The 23,554-nt window shown below is 44.2% G+C and overlaps 1 protein-coding gene across 3 annotated transcripts in view; it reads left to right on the top strand.

Annotated features, from left to right (window-relative positions):
• The window catches only part of stox2a (storkhead box 2a), an 81,502-nt gene extending 72,019 nt beyond the window's left edge, over window positions 1-9,483 (top strand). For all 3 annotated transcript variants that reach the window (XM_036517006.1, XM_036517007.1, XM_036517008.1), the window contains exons 3-4: window positions 232-2,521; window positions 9,090-9,483. In XM_036517006.1, the coding sequence (XP_036372899.1) occupies window positions 232-2,521; window positions 9,090-9,291 (2,492 nt within the window). In that variant the 3' untranslated portion in view covers window positions 9,292-9,483. The remainder of the gene's footprint in view (window positions 1-231; window positions 2,522-9,089) is intronic.
• The last annotated feature ends 14,071 nt before the right edge of the window (window positions 9,484-23,554 follow it).

Below are 23,554 nucleotides of genomic sequence, written 5' to 3'. Positions count from 1 at the left end.
TCTTTCATGCCAGCCACTTCACTGCTTAACCAATTGCAGTCTTTAAGCTGAACCATTTAGATTTCTTCCCCTAGTTTTTGAGAGCTGCAAAATGTGCTGGATTACAGCCTTCAACGGACCAGAGCTGAGATTCTCAGAATCCGTCTCTGGTGGAACGTTATCGGTTTAGTGGTACGGGTGAGATCACCTTGTTGACTCTTGTTTTTTTCCTTTTGTTTCTGTTCCCCTCAGGTGTGCCGACGCCCAGCCCGGAGATTCTCCGGCACACGCTGAACATGCTGGTGCGGGAGAGGAAGATCTACCCCACGCCGGAAGGGTACTTCATCGTCACACCGCAGACGTACTTCATAACGCCCTCCCTCATCAGGACCAACAGCAAGTGGTACCACCTGGACGAGCGGATACCGGACCGGCCGCAGCAGCAGTGCACCTCCCCCCAGTCCGGCACCATCACCCCCTCGGCCTCGGGCTGCGTTCGGGACAGGCCCCACCACAAGAACCACTGCGACTCCTACAACTCGTACCGGGACGACCTGCCCAGCGTCCACGCCTCCACCCTCCAGAGGAAGTCCCCGAAAGACCTTAAGGACCCCTACCCGCCCCCGCCCCCCTCGTCCTCACTCCACCAGGCCGCCGCCCCCACGGAGAAGAGCAAGAGCACCGCCAACTTCTCCTACAAGACGGACACGCTGACCAAACGCAAGGAAGGGGCCACCGGCGAGAAGCAGGCCAAGAAGTTTGGCCTGAAGCTCTTCCGGCTGAGCTTCAAGAAGGACAAGACGAAGCAGCTGGCCAACTTCTCTGCCCAGTTCCCGCCGGAGGAGTGGCCGCTGCGGGACGAGGACGCGCCGGCCGCCATCCCCCGGGAGGTGGAGATGGAGATCATCCGCCGGATCAACCCGGACCTGACGGTGGAGAACGTGATGCGGCACACAGCGGTGATGAAGAGGCTGGAGGAGGAGAAGGCCCAGAGGAGCAAGGCGGGCTCGTCGGCGCAGCACAGCGCCCGCAGCCGGAGGAGCCGGGGCCACCGCAAGGCCCACGCCAAGCCCCGCTCGCACAGCAAGACGCGGGCATCCCGCGGCGACCCGTCCGAGGGCTCTAACCTGGACCTGACAGGTGGCGGCGAGCGGGACTACAGCTTCCACGCCGCCTCGTTCGCGCGCTCGCCCAGGGACGGCATGTTCTCGGTGGAGCGCAGCCGGGGCAGCTACCTGGTCCACAGCAACCCCAACATCGTGGAGTCGCACTTCCCTGTCACGCCCGAGTGGGATGTGTCGGGGGAGCTGGCCAAACGGAGGACGGAGATGCCCTTCCCGGAGCCCTCGAGGGGGACCTCCCACTCGAAGGTTCACCGCAGCCACAGCCACACGCAGGACCGGAAGTCGCGCAACGAGCGGTCCGACAAGGCCAAAGAGCGGTCCCGCTCCATGGACAACTCCAAGGGCCCGCTGGGGATCGCCTCCGGGGCCGCCTCCGAGGACTTCGACCACAGCCCCGACGACCGGAGCCGCTACTACACCGATGACGGTACGCTGAGGGCGGCCCAGGCGCCCCACTACTCGCGCATCATGTTCTCCGCTGCTAAGTTCAACTCTGAGGTCTGCGTGCCCGACATCGGGAAGGGTGCCTCGGAGGACTCCCGCATCTGCAGCCCGCTGGAAAAGAACAAGAGCAGGGACAGCTTGCCGGCCTACAGCGACCTGAAGCCTTGTTCGCCCAAGCTCACGGCTGATGACTACTTTCAGTGCAATACGTCCAACGAAACGATTCTCACCGCCCCCTCACCCCTAGGAAAACCCGATCACGACACCCTTACCTCGTCGGATGGTGTCAGGAAGGGGTCTCCTTCGGACCGGCAGACCCCTCATCTCACCTCCCCCCACCCCATGGAATACAAAGAGGACGTGGTGAAGGGACAGAACGGCGTCGGCCCGCTGGGGGCGAGCCAGACGCCGGAGCCCTTGCCCAACGGACGTTTGATACACCAACACAACGCCGACCCCGGCGGCACGGACAAGCGGAAAGAGATCTTCAGCAAGGACACCTTGTTCAAACCCCCCCTCAACGCGCTCGCCGTCGGCTACGTGGAAGGCGGCCACCCCAAGTCGGGCACGTTGCGGAAATCCCCGCACCCGAAGTCGGCGGAGGTCGCCGACGGGCCGGAGCCGGTGCCCGCGGCGCCCCCTGGTGCCTCGGCGCCGCCGGGCTCCGAGCCGGCCTCGGGGGCGGCGGAGGCCGCCTTTGACTACTACAACGTGTCGGACGATGACGACTCGGAGGAGGCCGTGCGGAAGGCCAGGGCAGAGGAGGGCAAGGGCCGAGAGGGCGGCGGGACCATGCAGTGGCTGCTAGAGAGAGAGAAGGAGAGGGACCTGCAGCGCAAGTTCGAGAGCAACCTCACCCTCCTCAGCCCCAAGGAGGGCGAGAACAACAGCAGCCAAAAGTCCGCCCACTCGGCCCGCCTCGACAGCATGGACAGCAGCAGCGTCACGGTGGACAGTGGATTTAACTCTCCACGGTAAGGCTTAGTCCACTATGGTATGATCGCACAGTGGACAGTGGGTTTAACTCTCCACGGTAAGGCTTAGTCCACTATGGTATGATCGCACAGTGGACAGTGGGTTTAAGTCTCCACGGTAAGGCTTAGTCCACTATGGTATGATCGCACAGTGGACAGTGGGTTTAATTCCACAGTAAGGTATACTGTCATACTCTTACACCAAAGATGCCTGAGAAGAGAGGGTAGGGTATGCTGTCAAGGATTATTAGATGGGGTAAAGTTACTGTGGTAATGTTTCTGTTTCCTTTTTATACATACAAAAAACACGTTTCTCAGGTTTTGAGGACTGCTGCTCCTCTACTAGGGTTTTGTAAAGGCTCCAGCGCATCCAATGGTTTCGTAACCTGTGACAGTCCTGTGCTACGCTGCTCACTGGTGGGTCAGAAGCAGTTGTGACACTATTGAAAGCAATTTGGTTGTAGCATGTTTTTTTGTTCTTTTTATGAACACAGAAGGAAATGGTCATTTTTATAACAGATTTTCCATCCCAAGGGACAACCCCGAGATAACCACTACCATCCATGTAAACCTAAGATTGTCATTATTCAAACATTTGTATTTTTTTATTTTAAGTTTTATTCCATTGCCTAGTTTGTTGATTCACATCAAATACAAACATGCATATACTAAGTTTATTCACAGTGACTTAGTTATGAATGTTTTTTCTTTTCATTTGTCCCTTTGTTGTGTGTGTGTGTATGTTGCCGATTTGAAGAGAAATTTGCACAATTTGTTTGTAAGTGTTTTACAAACAAAACAATTGTTTGTAATTTCCAACCACACAGCTCCAAAATAATAAGGAGCTCAACAGACATGTGCAACCCAAAAATTGTTAAAAGTAGCTGTGAAAGTTTACAAACCAAAGCAGAACAGGGTTTGCTGATCACACCATAATGTGACATTCAGACGCAGTGATATTTTGTGCATATTCTAATTAATGCACCATGCCAGCTATGCACATACTATGCAATACAGCACCTGTAAACGAACCTACCCCCCTCCTCAAAACACCTCATAGCTGGTCTGTCGTATCTAACACGCCGTGGGACGTGACCCAAATTAAAGATGGGTGTCCAGTGAGAGGTCCTACAGGGGACCGTCAAGATAGCTTTAATGTGAAAGACAGCGCATGAGTTTGACCACTAAAATTCCCCTGGCCTTTCTCGCTCGCCTGTGATGTAAAGACAGGGAAAGGGAGAGCTGACGCTTACTGCTTACACTAGCAGCGTGAATCTCCTCCTCTACACCAGCATGTGTCAGTCAGCCCTCAGACCGATACGGGAGAGAACTGTCCAAAACGTGGTTATACCCCATCTCTGCTGCTGAAAAAAAAAGCAAATAAGTGGTTTGGGGGCAATTTAAAGAGATGTGTGCTGAAATGTTAAATGAAAAGCAAACAAGGCAGTTTAAATGTAATTGGCTAATGTGTATTTCCTTGTATTTCGTGGCTGTGAATTGTCCTTTTTTTTGGTTTGTTTTGTTTTAAATGCTACCTATTAAAAAGTATTGTTTTTACATAGACCATTTACCTCCTGTGTTTGTGTCCCCTTGGTAGGTGTGTCTTTGTGTTGGAAGTGATGCTCCCTGCTCTGTCATCTCTCCACGTTTCTGTCCTGTCTGTCCTGTTTTCATGCCCAAAGCATTACCCACAATGCCCTGCGGTGCCTCAGAAAATGTCAAGCATCTTTCTCACCAGATGGGTGCAGCGGCGAGAGCATGCCGCCAGAAGCTAATCTAAAATGCTTCTTATTCGCAGAAGCAGCACTTCACAGTTGGCAAAATTTAAAGGTGACTAAAGCCGTTGTTGAGGGCATGTTTTGTCTTGCTGTCAGACAGTATTGACGGAAAAACTGAACTCCCAACCACAACACAGACCACCTCACCCTCAAGTCCAACTCTGAACATCTACCTCAGCCCATCAAGACTGGCACACCTGCAGACAGGCACCAGCATGCTCACTCACAATGCGCAGTCTTTCTCAGCTTTTTGGTGTGCTAGTCAGCTGTGTCTGGTATGTGCACAAATGTGCATAAGAATACAGACCTGTAGATGTGTACATACACAGTGACAAAATTGTTCTCAGACACCCACAAACATGCTTGCACACACACGCACACACATACACATGCTTGCAGTCACACACACAAAAAAAACATGCTTTTACACACACACACACGCACAATGTTTGGGTGCATCATTGGGCCAGATGCAGGGGGATAGGGGTCAGATGAGCTTTGCTAAAAGGACGCTGTGCCCTGACTATCCTCAGTACTGTCCTGCTTCTCCATCCTCCTCCGTCCCTCTTGGCCGGTCCCCGTGGACACCCGTCAGCTCAGACTTCAGTCCATTCCTGGGTATCAGAGCCCAAAAATACCCCTGGAAGTACCATAGAATAACTGCTCTGGCACCATAGAATTCTGGGACTGGGGTATAAATCAAGCCTCCTTTGTAGGACAGAAGGATAATTACTGTTCTTTCTTTGACCAATAAGAGATTTAAAATCCCAGATACCAGCGGTTGTGCTGAAAAGTATTGGGCATTAAAACTAACTGAGCAACGGAGATCCCTTCGTTTGTATGTGAATTCCAAGTTTGTGTGAGTTTGTGTCCCATAAACCCATTTTCTCCATGTATTCCTAAATACATGGATAAAAACTTCTCAAGTTTGTATGTAACCCCCCCATTTCAGTTTTGTGTAGTTCATACATGCGTCAGGTATACTGCACAAGGCTGTGAGAGTAAGTTGTAACGAGTAAGTATTTTCAAAAGACCCGTTTCCTTCTGTTTTCCTTCTTTTTTGGTAAAGGCAAAGCTTTTAAATCACGTGTACAGAATTACATAATGCTGTCTTTATTAGACAGCCTTATTTGCAGTGACTTTAAGCAGTTACAGTTCTAAACATTCTTCAGTACGTGTTGAAAACTGAGCTGGCTCCTCCTTATGCCAGTTTACTGGAACTTACCTACATACTTACTTTTATACGTGCAAAAGTCGTTCATTCATTTGGGTTTACAGTGTAACGGTGAGAAATGAGTTGCCTCTCAGCAGGATTGATGGGTATTCCTCAGAGGAATGAGAACGCAACTTGCGTCCCTCGTTCTTATAGGGTTAATATGAGGTCAACATTGTTCCTGTCTCTGCAAGCCCCATACTTCTGTCAGGAAGCATCTCCAGTAGATTGCCCCAATGGCTTCTTTTAGCTCAGTGAAACGGTGCCCGCAAGTGTTTGCAAGCGGCCCGCTCTTCGCAGGATGATTCCGCATTAGGAGCGGTACGTGTTTCAAGCTCTGCCAAGAGACAGTCAAGATCGCCGTGAAGGTCTTCTGCCTGTGACTGAGGAAGTTTGCTTTGAGATCCAAGAAAGTTCTGGAAAGGGGATTGATCGAGGGACATTAAACGGATTACTCTGGCACATGTTAGGTATGCTGAGTGGCCGAGGTGGATGTGCGCTGGCCACAACATCCCCACCTCCATCCTTGGAGACCTCCAAAATGAAGCAATGGATTATGGGATTTCACATGTGAAAATCTGGTATCGTGTTCACTTACAGCACTGACACCACTTCATGTAAATATAATTGATACTTATTGCTCTTCATTTCTGTGCAAGAATCCACACAATATGAGGGAAGCTAAGATAATTGCTTTGAAGTTAATATTATAATGTTTCCATATTTTCTCATACTAACACCACTTTATCCTGAGTGATAATATACAGTGCAATTGAACATTCTCATGTTTAATCCTTTACTTGCTACGAACACAAAACAAGGCCCTTATCAGTTTTTGTCTGCATATATGGAGCACAAACGTGTCACCTGGCAGAATGCACCGTGAGGCAGAGCTGAAAAAAGGAGAACTGAACTGAAGAGGCTCTCCTGTCTGCATGTCAGTCTGAGGGCTGGGACTATGAAGTAAAGGATCCTGGGGATTCACCGTTGGTAGCGTTATTGGCTGTAAATGCTGGCCAGCTCCACTCTTTCTCCTGATCAAGAATTACTGTCTCTTCAGAGCAAAAAAGTCACAAGAAGTCCAAAAATCACTTTTTTAAATAGATAGTTGCTAGGGGAAGGGGAGGAGGACAGCCACAGAGAAGCTCGTTTTTCTTCCATGTTTTCTTCTTTGCAGCGAATTCCATGTGACAAACATGTCAATTCGCACATTCGTTCGTTGAGTGTTTGCTAAAGAAAAAAAAATAAAACCCAGCAAATTCTGTGGATACGCACTCCTAGGGCTTTACAGGAGTCTACATTGTGCAATAAAATCAGTAGATTGGCAATATTGCCTCGGTCTTCATTTTTAGCTGTCGCTCAAAAAGAATGGGAGAACATTCTGTCCGTTACCATGGCAGCGGTGGAGTGGCCACTGGTGGGTCAGTGGTCAGCGATCGGGTCAGTGGTGCCAGATTAGGGCACCGAACAGTGAGTGGTGGTGTTCAAATGAAGATTTCATTTTTTGGCTTGTTTCATGGCCATCCTGAAACAGAGCAGGCACACTGTCTGGAAGATGCTGATTAGATGAACGCTCTGTCAGGTCCATTAACTCAATGAGAGTTCCCGGATCGTGCGTACGGATTATTTGATTGGAATAGCTTGCAAGGCAGTTGAGGCAGGCCTCTAATTTTAGCCACACACACACACACACACACACACACTCACTCAGTCATTCACTATTTCTTGGGTGACTCATCACATTAGCGATGATGTCATTGCAGAGTCTACAACTGCGCCAGTATTGGGCTTGTCCTTTAATACTGAGTGATTTTAAAGCACTGCAGTGCAATTAATGAAACTGAGTCACGAATACAGGCGAGTGTGGAACGCCCATTCTCAGTTTTCAGACTGCCTAACAGACATGACAGTGTATATTTCTCTGATACCGATAATCCTGCTTTTTCCCCTTTCAGCTGTGTGTATTTGGTGTCCGCATTCTTTGTAAATCAAGGAGCAAGCCAAACAATCTACTCTGGAAACTCTCCTTCCCACAAAAAAAGTTACAGTAGCATTCAAGGTGAAACAAAGGTTACTCAAGTCCGGACGGGTTTACCAAGCAACAGTTTTTTTTATTCACCTCTGTTTTGAATGTGTGGACTTCAGCTTTAAGTGTGTTTATAAAAGGGGAACTGTACATGTAACTACTAGCTGCAGGGTGAAATTGACTATGAATATATGAAAATTAAAACGTTTCCTTCTTTGGGAGCAAGACAAGTATGAATGGGGGAAGAAGAAAACTATATTATTAAATTCACAGGGCTCTGGGAGTATTCATGGAACCACGTATATGCATATGGACATGAATTAAAAGGAACTAGGGATTAAAGTGATTGTTGATAATTTGAATATTCAAATATGATATCATTTTAATTGATTGCTTGTGTCTGTATTGAAATGCTTTACTTACAGATGAACTGCTTATGTCAGAGTCTCCTGCTCCATTTTCCCCATGCTGGGCCATATCCCCCCTCTGATTGGAGGTTATTGAGTGCTTCCACCACAGCAGTGTCTTGTCTGGAAGAAACCAAAAAAAACAGAAAGAGGGGTTGGAGCTCATTTGCAAATCCCACTGAAAACATCTCTGTTTCTCTTAGCTTCTCTTTTGAAGGTGATCTGTAACATATGAAGTGATCTAATTTTGTTTCCTCAGTCTTGCCCATCAGTATGACCTTTCTTACAGTGATGTTTCTGATGCCTTGACTGAATTGAAAGAGAAAGGTCTGAGAATGCTTAACCCAAATTTGGCCAGAAGAAGTCATGACGGCCCCTAGGTTACCGTCATATATGATGAGCCAGTGATGAACATTTTTTATATTTGATAATCGGGGAGCTTATTGTGGGAGACTCTTCAGTTTGAAACATTACTGCACTAATGTTTAACTTCTTTTGTAAATGCTGTTGTTCTGCATGTTTTTTAAGACTCTTTCTCTTGCTGTCCCACTCCCACTTTTCCCATTTTTTTCCTCATTTAAGGCAGCTTGTGGTTAAGGGGACAGAGGATAGACATTAGTTTTGCATGTGGGAAAGCATAAATAAGTACCACAGATGTCTGGAAATCATTACAGAAGCCATATGTGAACGATCTGACCAAGGCGTTTCGCTTTTGAGACATTATACACAAACACAGGAAGCCTGTTATAAAATACTGTTTTCTTTCCCCCTCTCTTTTCTTTTCCCTTCTCTTTCTCACAACCCCTCTCTCCATCTTACTCTCCTCTTTATCATGTTTCTTTCACTCTTTTTCCTTATTTCTCTCTCTCTCTCTCTCTCTCCCTCTCTCACCCTCTCTCTCTATCTCTCTCCCTTACCCTTTCTCTCCCTCCCTATCTCTCCCTCTATCTGCCTCTCTCTCCCCCCCTTACGCTCACCCTTCCTCACCCTCTCCCTCTCTCTCTCTTTCTCTCTCTCTCTCTCTCTCTCTCTCTCTCTCTCTCTCTCTCTCTCTCTCCATCTCTCTCTCACTCTCTCCCTCTCTCTCTCCCTCTCTTTCCTCTCTCTCTCTCTCTCCCTCTATTCCCCCCCACTCCTCCTGCAGCACGCGTGAAAGTCTGGCCTCCAACACCTCCAGCATAGTGGAGAGCAATAGACGGCAGAACCCTGCCCTAAGCCCCGGGCACATAGGCACCACCAGCAGCGGCCCCCCCTTCAGCTTCCGCGCCATCCCGGAGCCCCCCACCACCCAGCCAGAGAAACTGCAGAAATCGCCCAACTGCTTAGCTTCCATCACGAGCGTCTGACAGCGGCCTACCGAGGGAGGGGGAGGCAGAGCGGGCGGGCGTGTCTCCGCCCCGACTCCGCCCCTGACCCCTCCCCACACTCCCGCAACCCTGTACCGCGACGGGACTGTTAAACCCACAGGCGTGCCACCCAGCCCGGATGCCCGAGACTGTTTCCGCAGTGTCAAAAAAAAAAGCTTGCCACTAACGAAATTTCAGCTGGATCTTTTGCTCATTGTAAGATTACCCTTAAATAAGGAAAAAAAAATATTAAAAGGGAAAAATTGCGACTCAAACATTTTTTGTCCTTATTTCATATTTGCTTTAATGTTATTTTTTTAAGGAATAAATCTTGTGTGAGAGAAAAATGGCAGTCACAAGTGAAAATTCTAATCCTGTATGTGTTAAGGTAATTAATCTAATTTCATAATGAGAACATCTTCTGTTAGGAATTTTTTTTTTAAGTTATTTCTGTTTTTGTCTATAATAGATGTGGATGCACAATGTTGAAAGGTTATGGACAAATAAAGAAGGAACTGAAATAGAAGTTAAAAAGTGTAATTTTACAAATGGTGAAAGTCTCCCTTTAGCTGATCTTAAAAAAAAAAACACAAAGCACTATTTTTTGTATCTCTAACCCCCACCCTCTGCCCCCACCCCCAAAAAGAACATTTTCTCAGAACAGGATTGCTGTACACGAATGTATTTGATTCTTTTCCTTGAGAAAGAATTCATGTGTTTCAGAAATATGGGACTATTGTAAGACATGTTCCATGGGTGAGAAATCTCTTAATACTGTATAGAAGTAAATCAATCATCTGGAAATGAGAGAATGTTTCTTTTAAGATTTTTTAGTGTATTTTTTTACACATTTTTGGTGAAGTGTTTTATTAGGGACCGGAATCGTGTCATTTTGCTTTTAACCAGGTATATAATAGTGATTTATTTGTGACCTGACAGTTCTGACATTCGGTTTTCTTGGTTTGATTTCTATCTAGTTGTATAATCTCAGGTCACTGGTAGTTACTCTCTGAATTTGGAATCTCTTCATGCTGTGCGTAGCAGTTCGGTTTCACAAACCAGCGTCCACCTAGTTCATCAACGTTACTGGCAAATTTGGCTGAAGGAGCGTCGTGAGTTATGTGGTTTTGTCATCTGAGAGGGCAACAGTCTGGTGCGGACGTGCTGAGTTACACTCTGCGTGGCGCATCAGTGAAAGTCCTCCCCCTTCCCCCAGGGGCGGAGCTGAAACGGGCCCCTTTGCAGCTGTCGTTTTCTGGTTACTTGATTTCAGTCCAATGGAACGAACTGAACCGGGTTACAGAGAAAATAACCAACAAGCGAAAACAAGTTCATATTTATGTGGGAATTGGGTCTTTTTGCACGTTGTCTCTTTTGTTGGTATGATTAAAAATTTTGGAAGAATCCTGCCGACTTCCCCTGAGGGTTTATTTTTTTAAGTGGTGGTTATCAAACTGGTAACTGGAAAATGAGTTTTAGAAGGCTAGTTTGTGGGAGCCTATTGCAGGCAGAGGGAGACTCCCCAATCGATTTGCAGATGATCACATCCATATCATTGGCATAGTACTGAAATAGAAGCCCACCAAAAGGCCTTATGAGGGCTTCTATTCTGGGGATCTATTAAGTACGGGGACATTCTCAGACATTTTAGGTCAGATAGCCTCAAATTAATCCTCTGGTTCCCACTTAAATAGCTGCTGCCCATTTTGCAGGTACTAAATATTCTCCTTCTCTCCTCCTCGAGGTTGGGTATAACTCTTTTATCCTGTGGCGAACCTCTGTGTTCCAGCCACCTTGCGCATTTTACACGCGACAGCCGTGACAGAGATGTCACAGATACGCTCCCTGACAGCTGGGGGGGGAGGCCCTACTTGTGTTGCTCTTCCACAGTTGTAAGGGCGAATGCATTTCCCCAGCCCAGGGTGTTGACAGATTGTAGCAAAATTGCATGTTAGGTGTCAAGGCGTTCTCCTTCAGTCCACTTAGGTTGCTTTTCCTCTAAAAGTATTATATTGTGTTTCACGTCATTAAACATAGCAGTGACTACAACGTTGGGTTTTTTTTTGTTTTCGTTTTGTTTAGTTTTGTTTCAGAAGATGAGTAGGTGTCACGTTTCCTGGTGCTATCACCTGTGGTATCTGCTTGTTGTATGCATCTACGTTTACATGGACAACACGTGACTTTAGAACACGAGAATACACGATGTCCGTCGGTCCACAGATCCAGTTTGAAGCACCACAGATTTTATATGTTTTTTAGTTTTCTTTTCTTTTTTTTTGCTTTGCAATGTATGAGCACCTGCAGCCACATTCACACATGAACATACATAACTACCTCCACAGCTGTGTGTGACGGCAAAAAGACGAGACGCTAACGAGTCGGGCTCTTCGGCGAGGCGCGCTGATGTCGGCCTGCGTTCTGTGAATGTTTGACGCGAAAGCAGTGGACAGTTTCAAGACGACTGATTTAGAAAAGGTACCAATGAAGTACTGTAGATACCGTACCTTTCTCTCTGAGACCGTCGGATTTCTCGCAGTCGCCGAACATTCTAAAACATTTTTTTTTTCGGAGTTCCATATTTTCAATACAGAGTTTTGTTTTGCCCTGGTGTAATAACATCTCATGATTTCCAAACTCAACACCAACAGGCCTCTGTATTCACCTTCTGAACTCAGATGTTTAAGCTGTTCTGTTCTGTGCTGTACTCTTCAAAATGCAATTAAACGTTCCACCTGGATCCATAAAACCTTGACGTTCATTTCAGATTTGGGACCTTTGAAAACAAAACAATTGAAGTATTATCTTTGTTGTCTCTTTTCAAGTACGAAAGACAAATTTTGGTGTATGAGCCATGGTTAAATGTGATTGGGAAAATAATTTTGAATTGACAACCATTCAGAATTTTGTTATACTTAAATAATTTCTCTTTTATCGTAAATTTGTGAAAGGAGTTTTGCAGTCTTAAAAAACAATCATATTGCTTTTCCATAACAGACAAAGTTTTTTTCAACCCATCTTCTGTTGGTTATTGTACTCTGTACTTGGGGAGATCTAGAGGCCTGAACCAATCTCCTACCTGGAGTACAAATTCTCAATGAACATGTTAATCTGCTACGTTCAAAGATCCACTGACATTAAAAGTACTAGTTTTGTGAGACATTTGCTAAATTAATTAATAACCATAAGCACCTAATAATCATAAGCAGCTTAATGGAACTACTTGGGGAAGTACTCCACAGATCTGATTAGCTGAAATGTGCTATCCACCCTATAAGAACTTATGCCTCTGCAAAAGTGTCAACTAACACACCTCTTTTCAAGTGTCATTATTCATCTTATTTCATATAGATATATACAAAAATCATATAAAGGAAGGAGTGAGATCCAGTTAGCTGGGAACACTCTGTCCAAGAACCCATAAGAATAACCCCCCTTTTAATGTGGGGAATTCTGGGAAATCACTTTTTTTTCTCCCTTTCTTTTGCTTTGGAAAGTGTGAGGGGAGTGCAGCAGCCAAGACTGCCTTGTACAGTAGAAACATGTTTGCACTGAAATGCCTGGTCTCTGGTTGCTGTAAAGTCCATCCAGACGGATGCCCTGTTTATATTGTAAAATATTTCATATGAAATAATGACAGTCCATGAAACGTCTTCCCTTAACATTTATGGATTTATAACGGCGTCCAATAACATTGTTTTTAATCGTGACCGTGTATCATACTGTAAATGACGTTGATCTGTCATGCTTAGTACAATAACTTAAAGAAAATAAAGAGACAAGGGATCTTTTGTAATGTCTATAATATTTGAAAGTCCCTAATTGTGTAGTAATGGTGTTTACCGTCGTTGTAGTGTATGTGATATACCTGTTTGGAGGGGTTGTGTAACTTACTTTTTAAGACAATAAAATAACATGTTTGGTTATATGTTTTAAATGTTGTGGTTGATTTGCAGCTGTATATCAATTTTACCATCGTCACTGAGTCTTCAGAGTTTATTGCTTTTTAATTCAATGGCTCTTTAAATGTGTAATTTACACTGTAATAATGTACAAGTCGGAACATGAGATACACATACACATATGAATACACTTAGAAGCACTTCTGAAATACTTGTGTGTTTTAAGACAAGAATCTGAACTTGTGGAAAAAAAACAATGACTCCAACTGGCCTGCAACATATAAACCTAAAGGAAGAATATAACTTCAAAATGTTTAATATTGAATAAATACATTACATAAATAAGACATATTTATAAATCGTAAGTATTTGGACAATACCAAGCAAAAGCCCAATAAATTCACAAATTAAGAATGGGAATATAAATAGTGTGAGACCTGCATTGAAGAATCATATTTCCTCTTAATTATTTTTGTTCATTTAAAATGAATCATTTTCAGTGGCAGGCTTTTTCTGGATTTAACACATACCCACTCATTTTGTGATTGCATTCATCATAACTCTAATGCCCATCACCTATGTTGACAGAACCGTTATTTGAAACTGTGTCATTTTCGCTCTTAAACACAGAGTTGTTCGTATTGTGTTACTCTACACACGTGCATATCAAACTTTTACAGCAGAACAAGCAGGCGTTTATTTATATTTCTGCTGCAGAAAGTTTGATAGTATGATTGTAATTTTCCACTTGATTCATGTTTGATATGAGTCATACAAAGAAATTTTTCACTGTTGCGGTTTCTTTTATTACGTCATACAACAAATGGCAGTTGGAAACTATTGACTAGAATTAAAATTGGCACTAAGACTGCACCTAAACGCAGAAGAGCGTACAGGTTTGGTTTTATGAATGCGTCTCACGGGTCCAATGAAGTGTCAGCGCTCCATCTGGTGACTCCATTCGCAGTGCGCACAGGAGCGTGGGAGTGACGTCATCATACCACCTGACCAGTTTATAGGACGGGCAGGAAGTTGCGTCAGGGTCAGCTGAGGAGCGAGCGACACGGCAGTACCTGGATATAGCCGATAGAGGGAGCTCTAGCATCATAGTTCGGCTTGATTTCGCCGTGGCTGGCTTTGAAACCCGACGAAATTGTTGGACGCGTGTTTGCTCGTAGTGTTTGTGCAAGAAGGAGCCATTGCAATTAGAAACGTAAGAAACATTTTCCTTATGTACGCCACTGTCAGAATATATGATCTGAAGTTTGATAGTATATTTTAAACTCGAAAATTTTTTATCGTTTATCATAATAGCGTTTAAATTGTTTCTTGAGTTTTTTGGTTTATAATTTCACATACAAAGGGAAATATACTTTTTCATATGGGCAGAACTTTTTAGAGGTTTTCTTAGGTGCATTTGTACATTGTCTTACAGCTGTGTGTGTGTTTTTTTTTCTTTTCATTTGACATTGTGCCACAGTTTGGCCTGCCATTCAGAGGAATGCTGTATGATCAGAGGGTCACCCTCCATGCCATGCTGCCTGTGAAAAACTGCACCTCCCTGACGTCAAGCTGAAACCGAGGAAGGTCTGATGGTTTCAGGTGACAGCCGGAAAAGGAGCAGAGGCTATTTCCTCTATCCATTCCTTGCAGCATTCAGATTCTCACAGGAGTCAATAAATAATAGAGTGTAACCTCCATTTGATACAAAGGCTAAAAAGTCATCAAAAATCTGCTGATTTTAAAAGATTGTAAATAGGCTATCTATTTTTCTTTGGTCCCAGGGTGGGGTTTCACAGCTTTGGATGGGGGGGTCCTCTTTATGATTCATACTGTCTCTCTCCTGCAGGTTTCTCACAGATTTCCCTCTTTCTGACTGCGCTCAATACAGAAATTGGCCTCATTTCTCCAACTGCACATACTCTCTGTAGAGGTAAGTTCATTCATTTATCACAGATAGACTCTGTATGGTTTTTCACTTGTGTTGTATTGTACCTCACTTGCAAGTCGCTTTGGATAAAAGCGTCTGCCAAATGAATAAATGTAAATGTAAGTGTAGATAGACAGCACTTTACAGGAATTCCATACGAGGGCCTTCAAATGCAAACATAAAACAATTAAATTAATGTTAACACAAGAAAAAAGGTAGCTCATTTGCAACCTTGACACCAGCTAACCATATCTTTCTCTGAGCACACTTTGTATGACCAAAACTATGTGTTTGTTTTATTATCTCAACATTGACACTATGTAATTTTACCAAAATCCACTAAAACTGTTAAGGTTCACAATGAGAAAGTAAGACATTTTTGGTATTTATGCCCCTGTGTTAAACATTTTCATGTATTTATTTCAATAACGTTTAAATGGAAAATATTTTTATCAATAGAGGGCGTGTTGGAGGATAAATGGCAGTTGCACACCTGTTTTTTAAAAATCATGTTTTAATCCTGCAGATGGCGCTGTAGCGGTCAGAAATACTCATTTGCAGGCTGACGTAATCCCCTTTCTTAACCACAACATACAAAGCTAAGACCTGAAATATCATTTTTCCACTTTACACAGGCAAAATCCAGTTAAATTATGCTGATGCTGTTTACACTTTGCACTTGTCGTGGTGATATTCGTAGTACAAAAAAAATGAACATAAGGGTGAAAAAAAAACCATCAGTCCTTATAAGTGAAGCTGGATATAGAATGGATATGCTCTTTGTGTTGGAGTCTTGCAGGCCTCTATTTCTTCTCTCCCTTGACTGAGACCAAAGATCATGTACTGCCCATGTTCATGCGGGTGAGGCTTTTGTCTCCTATTTGATTTCTGGTTTGATGATTTGGTAGTGATCATCACACATCTGGATCTCAGATCTGATTGGAGGTGATTTACACAAAATAGGATGGATTCCAGGTCTTCCAGTGGACAGACCTGGGATTTTTATTATTTTTTTATGTTATTTTTTATTTGGAGATACATCTCTATTATTAAAATCCCTCCTCATTTCTAACTCCTGGCAAAACTGATAAGTGACTTCAAATTGTATGAGCAAGCCAGACCTGATATGCAAATACAGTGTTCACTAGAAAACATATGTTCCAACGGCATTTAAAAACGAAACAGTCTGCACTGAAGTGTAACTCAACATGGCATCTAACCGAATGCATCAACAGAAAAAAACACTAACATTTGACAGCTATGAATTTGGATGATGGCTATCAGTTATTCAAAAAAACAAATAAAACCATGAACACAGTTGCTTTTCAACTGTTCAATTTGCTTTTCTCTCCCCCCAAATGTGAACTTGAAAACTGTCAAAAGAGTGTGTATTAGCAGCAGTACAGTGGATTGACTAGTAATAAATACATGTGGAACATGGCCTGGGAACAAATGTGTGTGATGTTTGGAATTTCCCTTCCATGCTCTGGGTGCTTTATACCCCCAGCAGCTGATCCCAGATCATCTTACCTGCCATAACCCCCAACCACAGCCATTTTGAGTAGAACATACAAAAGGTAACTGCTGATCCAGGATCAGTGCTCGGAGAGGGGGGGGGCCTCCTATACCTTGGTGTGTGTGTGTCTGCACACTCTCAGTGATTCATCAGAAATAATTACGAGCTGAGGAATGAAGCACGTCATAAACCCAAAGTCATCCACATTCTGTAGACACAAACACAATCGTAAATCCTGTCATTGCGCCAGCTGAAAAACTCTGTGGTACAGATACTGATTAACAGGGGATTTCTGCTGGCAGATCACATTTCACACGTCGTTCCGCTGAAACTTTGATGTCAGATAGGCAAGTTTGAATTGAGATGTTACAAAGGGAGATGCTAACTGTTTTAAATGAAAAAAAGAAAACACTTCAAATCATTCTAATTGGAGTTTCCCTTCAAGTGGGGTCGCTGGTTAGAATCCTATACGAAGATAGCTGATCAAGTTTCTACAGTCTCTGAATTCCAGCATGATCTGCCATCTTCGTATAGGATTCTTTTTGTTGTTGACCAAAATTCACTTTCCACATTTAAAGCATGTGCTGTAGCACTACTTCTCTGTAGCAAGGCCTTTTCTGAAACAATTAAAGTTGAAATATTAGAAAATAAAATGGAGGCATTCAGTGATATATCTGACCCTCCATTTTAAAGCCCTTCTGTTCAGAGGTTTTTTTTCAGTTGCCATTCTGTTTTGGTACTCTCTTTGATGTTGCATGCTTCTGTGGTACATTTAAATTTTTGTCGTTCGACTGGCACTCTTGTCCTGGATTGGCTGATTTAACCTGATATGAGACTCCCAAGTCTTGTAAAACTGTTACAGGGTATCCTTCAGACTGCAACTTCTCTGCTGCTAAAGAGAGAAGTAGATTGTAATAGATGCTATATAGATGCTATTCTCCATTGGCTGAGTTCTGATTTAGTTTACTTTTGGTAAAGTGATAAATTTGCAGTGTTACTGTTGGGTAGACCACATGATCTGCTCATAAAGTCAAAAATTATTACTCACTAGGTGGTGCAGTTTGTCCTGCTGTAGTTAAACCCTTCACAATCACAAACATATATATTTGAAATATATATTTGAAAATGCTTACAGATATTGTCATGCTGCACTGTATTGTAGCCATACAACTGCAATCAAGACCTTATTTAGATTTCTAAATATCTTCTAATCAACACTTTTGTTAAACATGTTTCCACATACAAATACACACACACACACACACACACACACAATTAACTTGGGTTTAAAGTGACTCACTCAGTTTCCTGAAACTTGATTAGCAGTTTCTGGCCTTTGTTTTTTTTTTCATATTATTTTTGTGGTTATTTCCCCGAATCCGTGCTTTCAGAATTCCCATCATTCCTACTTCACGTGTTCTTACTCCACCTCACAGACCTACTGGTCTGGAACAAAACAATTGAACGAACTCCAAAATATTTTTTTTGTCGGCCACCAGAATTCATATGTGCCAATACAAATTGGAAATCCTAATTGCAAAGCAAAAGATGTACGATTTTGTGTCATGCATTTTTTTAAAAATCAAACTGATAAATTAATAACCGTTAGTTTATATTAAGAGCGGTGAGGTACTGTGCCCTCTAACCCTGGGGAGAGGGGGGAGCACACAGGGTTAACTTCTTTTGTTTGCTTCGGTTTTGTGCAATCGCTTATTTGCGCTGTTGTCCAGACGACTGTTACGCACTGTTGGATGTGGGTTGAAAAGTAACAGGAAGTCGAAGAACAACAACCGAAACCAGAAGACCAGCCCCCCCCCCCCCCCCCCCCCCTCCCACGCGTGGGTCTGCTCCTGAAACAGAGCTGTCTTTCAAACACGGGAGAGAGCATCTCTGCTTCAGACAGCCCAATGACAGCAAAGTTACCAAAGAATTACTCACATCCCCCGGGGGTTATTAAGAACAGGATTAGCGCTTTGATGTAGATATGGATTCTACCAACAAGAATAACATTTTCTGCTGTTTTGGGGGTTTTTTTGGGTGTAATTTGCTTTGCATTTTATGGTGAAAAAAACAGAGACTGTTCCCATATATCTTCAACAACCTCAGAAGTAGGACAAACGCGTAACTCCCCTGCACTGGGAATAATCTGCTTTGTGTGTAAACACGGCTTGCTGCAACATGACACCACACACCCACCTCATCTGTGAACCAGAGTGTTGGGTTTGTAGCTGGTAGCAGAGACACGTTGGCACAAAAGTGATCTTGAAAATGCAGAGGGTGGGCCTTGAACACCGCTGGCCCATTTACAGGACAATTCAGTGCTGCGTGGAGGGCAGGCTAATCTCTCCTGGAATCAGACACATCTGCAGTTAAGAGTTAAAATGTAGTGTCATTCTCCATTAAATGCAAATTCTCCTTGAGACTTGAACAGGATACTGACATTACAACTATGACTCATCAGTACTGTCTGGTTCTTTTTTTGGTTAAATTTGATGCAATGCTAATGTAAAGCTAACATCTCACTGTTTCTCCTTCCTCCGCTCACATTACATTATTGTCAGTTACCTGATGCTCCTAGCGACTTACATAGGTCACAGTTTTATCCATTTATACAGCAGGATGTTTACTGAGTCAATTGTGGGTTAAGTACCTTTCCCACGGGTACAACGGCAATGCCCCAGTAGGGAATCGAACCAGCAACCTTTCAGTTACAAGCCCTTCTCTGCCACTACACCACACTGCTGCTCATTTGTGTGAAGAGCACTTTTCCGGGATAGTTATCTAGCTCTGTAGATAACCCAGCTCAGCATACCACTTAGATCCAGACACCAATAGTGGTTTATTCAGACTGTGATACCTCATTGCTTACTGTATTTTTGACTATGTGGGTAAAGGGTTTGTATATGGGAATGATGGAGAAGCCCACACTGTATGTCTCTAGTGGCAGTCCTCCTCAGCTAATACGGCAGATTCTTCCGGAAGATCCAGGCCGTGAAGCCTGCCGGCATTTGATTGGCCAGCCGCAGCAGGGTTGCCTCGGAGGGGGGGCGGCCGCCTGGCGGGGGACCAGGCTGGCTCTCGGAGCGACGGGAAGCGTTGTGAAAGAGCTGGCAAGCTGCTGCTGCCGCATCCCGTAACAGCACCGGGACGGTTTCCCGGTGTGAACGAAGACGCAAGCAAATAGCACTACGGTCCCAGGAATGCGGGGGGGGGGGGGGGGGGGGGGGGGGGCAGGGGCGGGGGGATGGAGGGTGGAGATGGGGTGATTAGTGCACAATGTTGTTTGGCCTGGAATGATTTCATGGTGCATCCGTCCAGCTCACCCAGGCTGCATGGAGCAAACCACACAGTGGGACACGTTACACTCTGCGTAAAGAAAGCACTAATCAAATCCCTGAAGGCTGCCTTTCAGGGCAGCTGCTGGTGCCTGCATGAGGCTGTGGCAGAGAACAGCTTCCCCTCATATACAGTACCAGTCAAGTGTTTGGACACACTTCAGTTTTCTTTCTTTATTTTTACTGTTTTCCACATTTTGGAGTAATGGTAAAGACATCGAAAACTATGAAATTACACAAATGGAATTATGCAGTGACCAAAAAAGTGCTATAAACAAATCAAAACTATTTTGTATTTTAAAGTTTTCAAAATAGGCAAAAAATATTTTTTAAAGTTAGAATTTTTTTTGGGAAGAAATTCATACGTACAGGCATCAACTTCACTATTTATATTTGTCTAAGAAACAAACATTTAAGCATAATTCTTTAAATCAAAATGTCTTTGAATGTATTTTGTAGGCCCTTTAGTGACCTGAGGTCACTGTTTCACACCCGAGCCCACGCTCTGTCATATCCTGCTCTGCTTCAGACCGTCCAGTATGGGTCATGTTCTGATCTCACTCTCCACCCCGTCCTGGCAACCCACATCCCACACAGATTCACTTATATTTGTCTGAATCCACTGATACTAGTATATGAGCCGATTCACACACTATAAAGATCACTGTGTCAGAGAAAGTACACAGATTCTTAGAATCATGCCACTTGTGATGCTTTTCAGTTTTTTGACACTTGATGCATAGACCTGCATCAAGTGTTTGTCAGACTAACAAATGATGAAATGTCAGTTAATGTGTGCGTTAATGAATCTATACTTTCCAGTGCCATTAAACTGTGTGCATTTCTCATAATGACATCATTTCCTGCACTTCATGGAGGAAGTGATGTTATTATCAGGATCTGTGTCTTTACACAGATGCACCAGCTCATCGCAAGAGCAAAAAGAGTGACAAGACCACTGGTACGGAGCAGTAAGTAAGCTGTGCTAAGTTTAAACAGTGCTAAAATATAAGCATGCATGTGAAAGTAAAGTATATGCACATACCACTTGTCTCAAGATAAATATAAGGCCATCGTATGATTATGCATATAGAGGCTTATAAAGATGTGTCAGAGCAGCATGTCTTCTATCATACGGTTCATAGGACTGGCACTGCAGTGCATCCTTCTTCCCACACTTACAGCCAGTAGTGTGTGTGTGTGTGTGTGTGTGTGTGTGTGTGTGTGTGTGTGTGTGTGTGTGTGTATATATTGCTTGTGATGTGCGATAACTGACTCACTGAAAACAGCTAACGAGGCCATTGGCAAAACCAGCCCGTTCATGTGAAGCTTTCGGTGGTAGCATCTGTGGAGGACAGCGCTTGTCTGACAAAGGGTGCCTGCGCGTTGACCTTTGCGTTTTCCGAATGAGGCTGGGGGGAATCCGCGCGGGCGCGACGCGGGGAATGGGACTCGCGCGCCGGGCCGGTTTATTCTCATCCCCCTCGTGTGGGTGTGGGAGGTGACGGATGCCAGAGCCTGCATTCCTTGTGCTTTCGCTTCAGCGTTTTTCGGCACGACATGGCCGCCGCCCAAACAGGTTCCCCCGGGGGCCAGGGCCGTGCAGCCTCCAGCACCTGAGACTCAACCCCCAGCCGCCGGCAGGGGACTCATTATCGCAGGAGCAAACGCACAGGAACCGGAATAAACAGGCCTCCGTGCTTTTGTGCTTGTGTTTTTATCACATGCTGCTCCCTTAATGACGTTTGTCTTCACCTCAAATGTCTACATTGTTACTCCATCAGTTGGTCATTCTCATTATGGGCTGAGTGAGAATAAAGTGCTGAACTACCTCTACCACTTTTGAACCACTTTTAACACATATTCCGCTCTGCATTCCGTTACCCAGAAGGGAGGTTTAGTCACCTCCCTTCTGGGTATTCGTCCTGAGATGAAATATCCACACTTTTGCCCTGACTGCCGGTGGAGGCACAATTATAAATGTTGCACTGAACTGAATGTCTGGCCATAGTTAATGTGAACTTTGAGCGCAAATTACAGATGCATCTCTTAGATCACAGGTGTATAAATTACTAGATTAAAAGAATTGTTCTGAGTTTGTGTGGAGAACGCTTTGACAGAGCTAAGCTTCTCAGTATAAAACAATGTGGATCACCAGAGGTTTGTTCTGGACTCCCAGGTGTGTGTACTTTTGCGATGTGATGATCAACAACACCCCGAAATGATGGGGATTAGCAATATGTGAGTCAGTTCATCTGTATCTATTTTTAATTGATTTAAGATTTCATGGATTTAGAAAGCCGTGCAATATGGTGCTTTACATTTCAGGTGAAAAACGTATTTTTACAATGATTTATTTTAATGTGCTTTTTACTCAGAGTCAGTCTCTCATTCGTACCTATGCCATACTTAAAGTCTGCTTGACCTCTGGGCTTCTGTGACGTCACACTTAGCCCTGTATAAGACAGTATTGACTATATAATGCAGAGCTTCAGATTTTGTGTTGAGTTTGTTGTTTTCCGTTTGTTAATGTCAGACGGAGAGTCAAGCCGCACACTTCAATCCCAGTATAGGTTATGTTTTCCTGTGTCCTTGGATCAGTTAATCATTTATCTCCAGCAGGGAAAATATGCCAAAGTCTGTGTATCACACCTTAAACAGTGCTAAGGCCCAACAGAAGAGACATGCTGTGGAGACCTGCAGCAGGTGCAATCACAGATAAGCCTTAAAGGGAGCTATTAGGGAACATGTCTCAGTGGTACGCCCCTTCCTCGTGTACATGGTTTACATTTTTTACATAACCTGCGCCATCACCTTACACAAGCTGTCATAAAGCACTGTAACAGCCCGTGTGAAAATCTAATGTAATGTCTATACTGAGAAATGTGTTGTTCAGCTCACAAATATATTGAAAACACATTTAAAATGTATCATTGCAGAGCAAAAATATAGATTATACCAACACATCAGTAATGTACAGATCTTCAATATATTCATTGAGCTAAAATATATACATATATTCTCTCAAATATATTCATAGTATATTATTTTTGTATAGGAGATATGTGAATGCTTCAGTTAAGAAGCAGACACATTCTCACATGATGTGCGCTTATGAAAACTTTAATGACGTTAGCTTTTTCAGGGTAATGAGAATAGTGCATTGCGCGGACAGATTGCAGGGGACAGGCACAGTGGAAGTGCATCACTCCAACCCTACAAATGGGAGTGAAAAGGCAAAACTCCCCAACGTCAGAGCGCGTTTTTGGTTCTTCTTTTTCTTTCGGGTTGTTCCTCTTTCACCTTTCAGTTTCGGTCTGTGAACAACCGACTCCACCTGAGGCCTGTCTGGTTGTCCTTGCGTCCACACCCCCCCCCCCCCCCCCCCCCCCCCACAAAAGGGGCAAATGTGTATAAAACAAAAAACTTTGCAATAAGAACCCACACAGTCACAGCCTGAACATGCAGTTAGACTGGTAGTGGACCGCAGTGAAAGGAAATTTTACAAACCACTCCCCTCATAGCTACACAGAAACAAGTCCCTTCAGTGAAAGGAAACCACCGCTTTCTGTCAGTCCAGACA

The sequence above is a fragment of the Megalops cyprinoides genome, chromosome 22 (genome assembly GCF_013368585.1).
Source record: "Megalops cyprinoides isolate fMegCyp1 chromosome 22, fMegCyp1.pri, whole genome shotgun sequence".
Taxonomy (NCBI): Eukaryota; Metazoa; Chordata; class Actinopteri; order Elopiformes; family Megalopidae; genus Megalops; species Megalops cyprinoides.
The sequence above is the reverse complement of the archived record's forward strand: the minus strand, read 5'-3'. Positions and strand labels throughout refer to the sequence as shown.